The sequence below is a fragment of the Thrips palmi genome, unplaced genomic scaffold (genome assembly GCF_012932325.1).
Source record: "Thrips palmi isolate BJ-2018 unplaced genomic scaffold, TpBJ-2018v1 HiC_scaffold_19, whole genome shotgun sequence".
Lineage (NCBI taxonomy): Eukaryota > Metazoa > Arthropoda > Insecta > Thysanoptera > Thripidae > Thrips > Thrips palmi.
The window spans coordinates 6,531,528-6,541,857 of NW_023144628.1; the positions used below are offsets into that span (position 1 = coordinate 6,531,528).

General features: G+C 37.4%; 3 protein-coding genes across 8 annotated transcripts in view; 2 read left to right on the plus strand and 1 right to left on the minus strand.

Annotated features, from left to right (window-relative positions):
- Positions 1 to 2,343, plus strand: part of LOC117646162 (protein 4.1 homolog) — a 30,335-nt gene extending 27,992 nt beyond the window's left edge. For all 4 annotated transcript variants that reach the window (XM_034386934.1, XM_034386931.1, XM_034386933.1 and 1 more), the window contains one exon: positions 79 to 2,343. The gene's annotated coding sequence lies outside the window, so the exon portion shown is untranslated. The remainder of the gene's footprint in view (positions 1 to 78) is intronic.
- A 314-nt stretch (positions 2,344 to 2,657) lies between these two features.
- LOC117646165 lies at positions 2,658 to 5,533 on the plus strand. Of its 3 annotated transcripts, XR_004587764.1 has the most exons (8): positions 2,658 to 2,893; positions 3,034 to 3,151; positions 3,258 to 3,395; positions 3,482 to 3,719; positions 3,797 to 4,013; positions 4,094 to 4,345; positions 4,419 to 4,615; positions 4,704 to 5,533. XR_004587764.1 is itself a non-coding variant. In XM_034386937.1 (7 exons), exons 2-7 carry the CDS (start codon positions 3,138 to 3,140, stop codon positions 4,463 to 4,465), a joined length of 906 nt encoding a protein of 301 aa, XP_034242828.1. In that variant the 5' UTR covers positions 2,658 to 2,893; positions 3,034 to 3,137; the 3' UTR covers positions 4,466 to 5,533. The 3 variants fall into 3 exon arrangements, 2 of the variants coding, with proteins under 2 accessions (XP_034242828.1, XP_034242829.1); XM_034386937.1 differs by having other exon boundaries at positions 4,419 to 5,533; XM_034386938.1 differs by lacking the exon at positions 3,034 to 3,151 and having other exon boundaries at positions 2,659 to 2,893; positions 4,419 to 5,533.
- A 299-nt stretch (positions 5,534 to 5,832) lies between these two features.
- Positions 5,833 to 9,965, minus strand: LOC117646167 (rho GDP-dissociation inhibitor 1). The gene is made up of 5 exons (XM_034386940.1): positions 9,780 to 9,965; positions 9,214 to 9,400; positions 9,007 to 9,116; positions 8,807 to 8,921; positions 5,833 to 8,315 (listed from the first exon to the last, which is right to left on the minus strand). The coding sequence occupies exons 2-5, from the start codon at positions 9,398 to 9,400 to the stop codon at positions 8,116 to 8,118; spliced, it is 612 nt and encodes a 203-aa protein (XP_034242831.1). The 5' UTR covers positions 9,780 to 9,965; the 3' UTR covers positions 5,833 to 8,115.
- Positions 9,966 to 10,330: the final 365 nt, after the last annotated feature.

Here is a 10,330-nt window from a genome sequence, read left to right on the forward strand (position 1 = left end):
AATTTATAACAAAACGAAAAGTTTTCTTGTAAGCTCACAATTTGCACATTTTTGTCATTGTTTTTTTTTTTTTTTCAGGTTGAAACTGATCTGAAAATTTCAGATCTTCACAATTCAGCTAGTGCATCACTGAGTTTGATCATGCTCCTTAAGAAACTGGATTTCGCTCTGAGCAAGGCACAATACCCTTGTTTTTTGATGGCACATTAAAAATCTCATTTTGTTGCCCGCCCAAGTAGTTTGAGGAAGAGGGACTTGTTATTACATTGATGTTGTAAAATTAGCCTGTCCATTTTAATTCTTTTTTTTTAAACTACTATTTGGACATGATGTTAATGTGAAATTGTAGATTTGTTTGTGTTTACATTTACATTTTAATTTTACTTGTGGCTCACTGGATGTGTCTTATTCACATTCTGTTCACTTTCACCTTTCATTCACCTTGCATCCCTTTCATTGTATTATTCATCTTCATTCACCTCCATATGAGATGTGACTTCACCAAGACGATACATTGGCAGCAGAGCAGAAATAAGCGAAGTGTACAAGATAAATTATTGTTAATAGCTACTAAGTAGCACATATAAGTTGGCTTTGTGTATATAAAATATGCACCTCACAAGTGAACACATATTCTAGCAGGAGTAGCTGAGGCTGAGAGGCAGCTCTATTTTTAGGAGATTATTGTCCACTCTCAGGGAGGCTGTACTCTTTAAAGTGTTTACCCTCGATCTGAGAAACTACTCCCTTACTTGCATCTTGGGCTAGAAAACAGATTTAATCACTAAACAGATTTCTGAAACTTGCATGTTGTTTTTTTTTTCCAGTTGGAATGTTCTAAAAAGATTATAAAATCTGTTTATTTGACAGTGTATTGTTGTGTATACTATAAAAAGTGACTTCACGTTTTTATGTTTTCATTATTTTATTTTTATAGTACCTTTTGTTTGCCTTTTTATAAGACATATTTTATGTGTTGTGCGTCCTGCACAGTTTCCATTTTATTTGACTAACCTTATCATAGGCATCTATTTCTCTCTTCCATTAATTTATAGACGTTTAGTCGGTTGAGTACCTGCTATGCTGCTGCTGTTTGTTTGCCTTCCACTCAATGCACTACACAATAGTATTAGCAATCTGTCCATCTAGCCATAGTGTTAATTGTTTGCTTTCAGGAAGGATTAATTTCTTAACTCTTAATTTATATAAAAATTATATTAAAATAAAATTATATTTTATGGAATATGTTGTTTTTTTTATTTATTTATGAAAGAATGCATTTACATCTTCATGGTGTAGTGATGGGCCTTGATTGAGGATAAAAGAGTTCCAATCATGAGTATATTCTCTTCTGTTAATTTACTGTTGTTCCAATGTATGTTGCATGTGCTTAAGCTTAAAATTTTCTTTTCTGATTAGAGGGATGAAAATTAATTGCTGGTGACTTTTTGATAAATCAGTATAATGAGACTTCTGCATGTGATACTGCTATACAAACCGTCTCCTAAAAAAGACTTACCTTTTTAACTGTATCAACTTTGAATCTTTTGTATTTAGTATCATGGTAGAAGTTAGTCCCTCTTATAAGTGAAAGTATGTTACTTTCTGTATTCTTATCTACGTAACATTTGTATATGTATACCTTACGGAGCCTTGTTACTTATACCACAATGATGTACACAGCATCTGCCTCAACATTGAGGTCAATAATGCCTCAGGATACTTATGAAGAAAATATCCTACTGGAGAACAGTATGATTCACTGCCATTACTAATCGTGAGATCCAGTAGCATGATCTTCTAAGTATGGAGAAAGGGACTAAAGCCTTAATGCATGTAAAATTTGCTTTCCATCTGATGAAAATGAGATCTGTTGAAATGAATTCAACACAGAGAGTCTCTAAAGAGATATGTTATCAATGTAATATATTTTATGGTCTCCTAAGAAAGGGGTGCCAAAGTTGTTGTTCGAATTAGGAAACGTGTGTAGATTGTTAAAAGTGTTAACCTTTAGTTGACTTAGGTTTTCAAACCCAGTTTTCTGAATCGATTACAAATTCATGACCAATTCATTCAAAACGAGCCACTAGAAACAGACTAGATTGGACCACTGTAGTTAATTTTAGTTGAATGGATTTGGGCTTTATTTTCTGGCAACTCAGCAGCACAAACTGTTGTCAAATATGTTAAACCTTAACACACAAGACAATTTGTTGCCGTCAATAGGAACTAAAGTACTTGTCTAGAATCATGAATATGTAGCGTTATATCCTACCAACAAATTGGGTTCTGTTCACATTGCTGCAAAACAAGTATGCTGAATAAAAGCTTCAACAAAATTAACAATTATTTTATTGATGACCAAGCCAGCCTTCACATCTTAGATACGAGGCCAGACAATGATCGGAAAAGGTGCTACCTTCCTCACAAGTGATGTGGGACGATAGTGACACTCAGACATCAAAGAGGTGCCCCTAGACATCCCTACTAAAAATGATGAGCCAGCTCTGATTCTTCCGCTCTGATCGGTCGACATGCGGCCATTCAAATGTTGATCAGCTCAAAATTTTCGCCACTCACATTTCGAGCAGTGTAGCCGCCTAGTCTCGTGCAAGGGCCCGCTGGCGCTCCCCCCCCCCTCCCCCTTTGTCCGAAGGATGCGTCCAGGGCCCAAAGCGACGCAAGCGCGCCCGCGCCAGGATGCGTCCATTTGGGGCACTAGCGTAGCGGTCTGCTGTTGCAGCAGCAGCATTGTTTTTGTTTTCTGGCTGGACCTGGACGGGATCTTCTCGATCCCCCTTTGCAAACACCTGTTGCGTCCAATTCCCGAGTGCACCTGCCGCCTGTCCTGCGGCTGCGGCATTCTGCGGTGCACCCCTTGCACGCTTTCTTAGTGAGTTCCCTTACCTTCCTCCTGCATCTCCTCAGGAGATGCGAAAAGTGTACCCCCCACGGTTTGGCGAAGGACGCCACCGGTTTCGTGCATCTTGACCAATCTTGACCAATGGACTAAATTTCTTTATTTCACTTTAGAGCTCTGAGAGACGTTTTTATAGTGCGGCTGCCGTCTTTCGATCGTAAGAAAGTGTACACTATTTTCGGACTGAATCCTTGTTCCTTTTCCATGTTGGTTAGACATGAGTCTTGTAAGGTTAGATATAAACAGGATCCTAGTGATTGTCAACATTTGGGCAAATTCATTCTCCTCTTTTGTTTCTTCCTAATCTCTCATTTTATTGTTGTGTGTTATTTTACAGGTGTATTGAGTTATCTCCTCCATCTAAGCAGATGAAGAAGATGAAAATGAAGTTGACTTCAATTCCAAAAGAAATTTTGGTTGACTTGCAGTACAACCTGATTGATGTGAAACTTCTTCAGCGGAATGTTTTGGACAAGTATTTATAATTCTGTTATAAGTTGTGAGAATTATGAGTTTTATTTGTGCTTACAAAACCATATCAACCTTGTCCAAACATTGCAGATCCGATTTCATTCTGCTCAATAGTTACTCTACCAATCAGGAGAAGGTAGAAATACTGATGGAACTAATGCGCAACAAGACTGAAGAAGACCATGACAATTTCCTTGAAATCATGGAGGAAGATTACAAGTGGCTCAGAGATAAATGTGATCTTTTCTTCACTAAATTAAGAATGGACAATCTTTCTAAAAAGCCGCAAGAAATTCTACCATCTTCTGATCCAGTAGTTGAATCAGAGGCAAGCTCAAAGCCTTTGCTGCACTTAATGTTATGACTCCCGACTTCTTATTTAATGTTTGATTTGTGACTGTTCAGGATACTACAACTGAAGAAAATGATCGATCATCATCACCCCCTGCAATGAAAAACCCAAGCAGTCCTGACAGTACTGCTGTACTGACAAGATGTATTAAAAAAGAAACAGATTTTGAAAAAAAAATCAATGATGCTTCCTCCAAAAACCTTCATACTGGCTCTGTATCTAAGAAGAATGATAAAGCATCAAAGATAAATGAGCAAACTTTTAACCAAAGTATGTTTTCTTGAGAACAACTTACATTATAAGTTGTGTAACAAAAGGAAAACTATAACAAATTTTCTTTTACTATTCAGCAATTACTCCAGAGATGATGACGATTGTTCGTCGCAACCACCGTGTTGTTCGGAAATGGTCCACACTTGCTCATATTCTGGGTATGACAAAAATTGTACATACATTACGCATGCGCATGGTAATGAGTGGAGAAGATGCAGATGCCTGTGTTTTGTATCTGTTGGAGGAATGGAAAGGTGGGCAACCCAAAGAGGCCACTCTGGGCAGACTTATTTCTGCACTCCGAGAAGAGGAGTTCAATGATGTTGCAGGTAATTGTTCTAATACAATCATTAAAATATCTATTTTGTACTAGAGTGCTTATCTGGTTTTGCTTTTTTACAGACGAGCTGGAAGAAAAATTTGCCTTAATTGATGATTCTGAGCAGTAATTTTTTTCTTTGTACAAGACTCATTGTGATTTTTACTCATATTTTTATGTAATTGTAAAAGACATGTTTTTTAGTCTTCTAACTTTATATCTACATTTTAAAAGACTTCTTACCACTTAAGTTTATTGTGCACATATCTGGTACACAGAGGTATCAACTACCATTTCAATCCTGTAACTTCATGGTTTTGAAACGTCCGTATAATTTTTTTGCTGTGATTTCTGTTTGTATGTTTCAGTAACAGCAAAGTATCTTGTCTTTAGGATGTGTGCCACAGTTCTTGCCTATGGTTAGATAATTTCTCCATCCAGTTTTAAGCCGGTGTTTTGCACACAGTGCGCCTGTGTCTACTGTAATCATTGAGGCCTGCTCAAACTACATTATTGTAAGATAGTATTTATAAAAGTTTATTTTAAATCAATGTGCATTTTAATGAACAACTTAGTACAAAATTTGGTTGTACTAAATAATCTTGAATGAGATTGTTGTAATAGCAGAATAAACACAAGAAGGGCTTTTATGAGACAAGAGAGTAGATTTTGTGTGAAAATTGTTGTAGATTTGCTGTGATAAATTGCTGACCCTGAAACTACTTATGGCAGACACCCTAGTCATCTCTGTATCTTTTTTTCTTCAAAATTTACAAGGATGAGTTTGGTATCTGTCTCTGTCATGTTGAACATTACGTATTACCACTTTTATACTCAGGATTTCTTTTCAGTATTATTGGAGTTGTTAAAATTGTATTTTGAATCCATGTTTGATGAGGGAAAGGAAACATTTTTTAAATATTTTAGAATGTCAACAATGTTTTCACTTATGCAACAATTCCACATTATTAATTAAGAGATTTTATTCAGTACTCTGCTGTTGTCGATAATCTGTTCTTTTCTCAGCTTGTTCACGTTAAGTACTGAGATCTGGTTATTGCTGATCTGTTTGAACGAAATGAGCTCTTATCAAAACTTGACTTTTTGCTTTGTGTCCTCATTTAATAGTATTAAAGCTCTCTGATTATTATCTGATTTGTTTTTAAATCAATAAATCACTTTTTGTTTCAAGTTAAAAGTTTTGATCGTCTTTTCTTCTTTTTATCCCTCTCACCAAACGCTTCTAAAACAATGGCGCCATAGAGATAGGCCACCCCTTCGACTTGTGTCGTGTCGCGGGGACAGGAAATTTGAACCACCTTGCCATTCTTGACACTTGTATTCCATGGCATTCCCCATGAAGCTAGTTCAGCTCCGGAGTCCGACTGGAGCAACTTGAATTCTTTAGCCCAAAATGTTGCTCCACCCTGGTGCATTGCCCTGGTGCCCCCTATGAAACATTTGTGAAAGGGATGAGGCTTGAAAAAAGTTACAGAGTTTGGCTGAAATACAACTGGCTTTATTCAAACACAAAATGATTGGCAGATGGAATTGGACCAATTACAGTAACTATAAACACATCTCTAAGAAAGGAACATCTTAATCTAAGGGATCTCACAAGTTTAATGGATCTTGACATCATAACCATTCACAGCTGACTGACTAGGTACTCTGAGATTTAAGATGTTCCATTGTGAGCAAGGTACAGATCCAATATCCTATGAAAAACAGATAAACGTGGCAAATAACAGTCCAATATAACATGTAAGAAAAATGACAAAAATCACTAATCCTGGTTAAATAAAAGCAAAATTTCTCAAAAATTCATTATATGAAAAAAATAATAGTTCAGGGAATTGCAAAAGTTTTGTTACATTACCGGCACAATAACAAGCAATGAGAACACAAGAACTACATAGTTTCAAGTTATTATTGCTCAATGTAGACACAAAATCACATTGGCTTCACACACAACCATTTCAACAACATAAAATCAACAACCCACAGTCTGGATGTTAGAAGAAAACCAGAGTTGGCAATGGCTAGTGTTACATTTGATTACAACTTACTTAAAATGAATAAGCTCACCAGGAGATGCACCTCTAGTGCGAAAGCAAGGAACTAGAATCTGGCTGAGAGCCCTAGTATCCATTTGTTTCAATGCACAGACCTGCAATCTCACTTGCAACATGCACACAAACACACCCACTGTATTGCTTTAAAAATATTAAGAGCAGACACAAGTAAACATAATGCTACAGATTTCTTTACATATCAAATCAGTACAAGCAGAATTCTAGGAAATACTGCATTATACATAACTGGTAAAGATGAGGATCTAGACAGCTAGGTATATAAATAAAATTGATCAAAATTAGTAATCTTTGAAATCCTAGCTTCTCACCAAAATGGTATTTTAAGATAAGAAAATAATACCTACAAGAAATCAGGAGTAGGACAAAGTAACAAACCCCTTCTTCCAAAGTCTTTTTCTAATCACTCAAATACATGACGCACCTAACAGAACATGCAGCTGTAATCTTAATGTTTAGAAGTTTAAAGTACACATCATCGGTAACCTTTTCAGCTTTCAATTTTAAGAAAAATTGCAAAATTCATAGGAACTCTAGGAAACTAGAACAAACCATGCAAAGACAGAGAAAGCAAGTAATGATTACACTATAAAAGTTGGCTTATCAAAATTTCTTACTGTTCTAAAGGTTCAAAAAATAAACAGAAAAATATAAATGAAGCAAGAATAAGATTACGCAGGGAAAGAGCGCTAGAGCAAAGTAACAATAGAGATATCAAACTAATCAAAAGTTTTTCAATTCAACCATTGGCTAAAAAAGCAAAATGCAGCATGAAATATCACTGGTTGTTTGGTCAAAGGAAATCTTAAAACAAACACATTACATAAAAATTAATTTCCTGGTCTGAAAAGTTCACATTTGTGTCATGCTGATGCACTGTCACAGCATTGAGCACACAGAAAATGCGGGTATTGGCACAACTAAATGACCGAAAAATTTACTGGTATTCAAGCAAATTTTTCTTGTTCTGAACATTAACAAGGCAAATGCAAAATTGTCAGGACAAGTTGAAGCAGTATTGGGATATATAATTATCTATGTGGTCAAAGGTATCATGGTCAATAATACTGCTAATCTTATATCACTGTCTTTGGAGAAATAAATGGTCAATTACCCATAAAGCCTATAAAAGAGGATGGTCACAACTCTCGGCTGAGAATTTAACAGCCACTAAGTGAGTGCAGCAATTAGCCGTACAATATTTTTACAAGTCCAACTACTAACACATGATTCATACCCTATTTTGCCTCAAGCTCAAAAACAAATCTACTGGACTAACTGAAATAAAATCCATCAAAATAAGATTTGACATTGGTAAATACCTAAGTATAAATGCATTCATAAATATTTGACTCTTTATTAAATAGGGCAATACACAAAATATTATCTTTAATCTCTGATTAAGAAAAGTTGCAAAACACCAAATCTTGAAGTAATTGATTATGTCACAGTGCTGTACTACCCAGTCTCTAGCTATGCATACTAAATGTTAGTTTGTGACAAGATGGGGTGAAATGCAAATCTTTCAGCAACAGTCAGTTCATTTTCATCATAAGAAAACTTTTGATTCAAAACCAACAGCCAGGCAAGTCCTGAGGAAATAGACTAAAATGCATAATTCCCAAACGCAGAAAGCAAAAATGAAACCAATGGATATAGGTTAGAACGTAAGATCAATTTTCTGAATTTAGTCTTTCCAATCTTTCTTGATATCAAAGCACCACTCCCATTTCAGGTGCTCATGCTTGTCATCGTCAGTGAAAAGTGACTGGACAGAGTAACTTCCACGAGCCATCATTCCAGCAGGTGCTTCTTCGGCAGGGGTTGTGTAGGACTGTATCTCCGTCTTGGGTGGGTAACTTCCGACCATATGCGTCATTTTATCCACTGAAATGAAAAGTAATATGATAGTAACACATTCCCTGGACTCTAGGACTCTAAATGACATGACTGGGTACTGTTTTTATTGTCTTGAGTAAACATATGGAAAGATAAATTCGAATTGGTGTCTACTGTTAAACACTACATGTGCCTTGCTTAGCAGTGAACTACAACAAGCATGAAGTCTCCTTTTACAACTCACCCACAGTAGCAGAGCTTACTGTTCCGATGAAAAAAGGAGTAGAGGCAAGAGAGAAACTTTAGAAATAAATAATTGAATTGGAATCTACAGAAACAATCATGGCATGGACATGAACAAAAAATATTGAGTGAGGATGACTTAAACTGTGAAAACAATTACAAAAGGCAGATACAGAGAAAAAGTAATTTAAATTTCCAATCATTAAAATGAAAACAAATTTTTAAAGCAAAGAATAATTCCAGAGCTGGGGGGCCTTCCAAAATTCTTTAACACTTAATAAAATGAAGTGACTCACCTGGGACACCCATTCTGTAGGTCTTTTGAACATACTTGAGACCATGGACAATCTCTCGCTGGACAATGAAATCAATACGAATCTTGTAAGAGACTCCCTCTTTGATGGTGAAGACCTATGATGACAGAAAGGAAAACAAGACAAATAAATGATGACTTCGAGGTCATAAGTTAAAGAGGACGTCACTAGTGAAATCTTACTTGTTTTTTAAGCTGTGACACATCACCACTGAGGTCCAATTCCATGTCTGGTCTATCCGGGACGCACAAAGCTAGCTTCTTCACAATAACTTTACGCTCATCATTGGGGTCTGCAGAGACACATTAAAATGGTGAATTAATTTACTATACCAAATTTAGGCGCTGAGAGCTAAGACAGTTGAAATACTGACACTGGCAGAGACTTACCGACCACAACAGCCCCCGATTTGGCATCCCCTAAAAGAGCTTCCTTGTATTTGCGGAGGCTCTCATCTTCCTTATCCGCAGCCATGATTTCCTCAATGCTTTTTTCTGGAGGTGGTTTATAGCTGGAGTCGACATCTTCAACATCTGGGGATTCCAGGATTTCTGGAGCCTTCTCTGAGTCAGCCATCTGAAACAATATAAGATATCCTTAAATTATGACATAGCACATAGTGCAAACTGGGCACTAGCATGCAGCAAACAACACAAAGCAAGAGCTCTGATTGGTTGAAGCTTTGCAAGCGCAGTGCTTTTGATCAAACATTGGCATGTCAAAACGAAAATAGAAGAGATAAGAAACCGTGGGGTACGCCCACGACGACGAAAATGCAAATAACCAGCAATGCTGAGCTTCAAAGTAACGGCACAACCAGGAAAAGTTCAGGCAGTGATCGAATGATCAATGGCAAAATAAGCACCGAATTTTGAAGAAATACATGAATGAAAGTAACAAATCATAGCAGGTTAGGTGCGAATGGACACGGCATTGATCTCAAAAATCAACTTACTGCGAATGGGTTTCAAAAGACCTGGCAGGAGAATTGAAAGGATTGGCGGAGCTGAAACGTCTTGAGGCGCAGCAACTCTTTAGGGTTCAGGGCCACACGCGGGCGTGTGTCAAACCGATGAATGAATTACGCCCAACCTCCCGTGGAGAATCCTGTTTTTCTATCCTTCTTTCTTCTTTTCTTTCTCTCTCACTCACAGCCCGTCCCCCTGCTGCGAGGCTAGGTTTTAGGTTAGTGTTTGGTATGAAAAATTTCGCTTGTACGATCAAGCAGCGGGGGGAGGGGAGGGGAACGGGGATAGTGGAGGCTGCCGTGCACTCCTTACAGTGGATATTGACGGTGGGCTGACGGCTATCGTCCGCGGTTTCAAACCCGCTGGGTGATGGTTCGAGGTCTGCCTCATGTTTTGTTTCGGGCCGCGTTAGGCCTAAGCGTTACCGCGTCAAATCTGTTTCGTTTCGATCTGTTTTTCCCACCATTTGAGTGTTGGTGTCAGAGTTCCAGGTTGGCTGGACTTCCCCGCCGTGGCTGGAGGTTTCTAATATTCATCG

What these genes read in the sequence shown, in the direction of transcription:
- LOC117646165 (XM_034386937.1), top strand. An exon ending in CAGCGGAATGTTTTGGACAA is followed by an intron (nt 3,396 to 3,481) that starts GTATTTATAATT and finishes CAAACATTGCAG; the next exon opens with ATCCGATTTCATTCTGCTCA. An exon ending in GGAGTTCAATGATGTTGCAG is followed by an intron (nt 4,346 to 4,418) that starts GTAATTGTTCTA and finishes GCTTTTTTACAG; the next exon opens with ACGAGCTGGAAGAAAAATTT.
- LOC117646167 (XM_034386940.1), bottom strand. Translation starts at nt 9,400, where the DNA reads ATGGCTGACTCAGAGAAGGCTCCAGAAATCCTGGAATCCCCAGATGTT. An exon ending in TGTCACAGCTTAAAAAACAA is followed by an intron (nt 8,922 to 9,006) that starts GTAAGATTTCAC and finishes CTGTCATCATAG; the next exon opens with GTCTTCACCATCAAAGAGGG. An exon ending in CTACAGAATGGGTGTCCCAG is followed by an intron (nt 8,316 to 8,806) that starts GTGAGTCACTTC and finishes TTTTCATTTCAG; the next exon opens with TGGATAAAATGACGCATATG.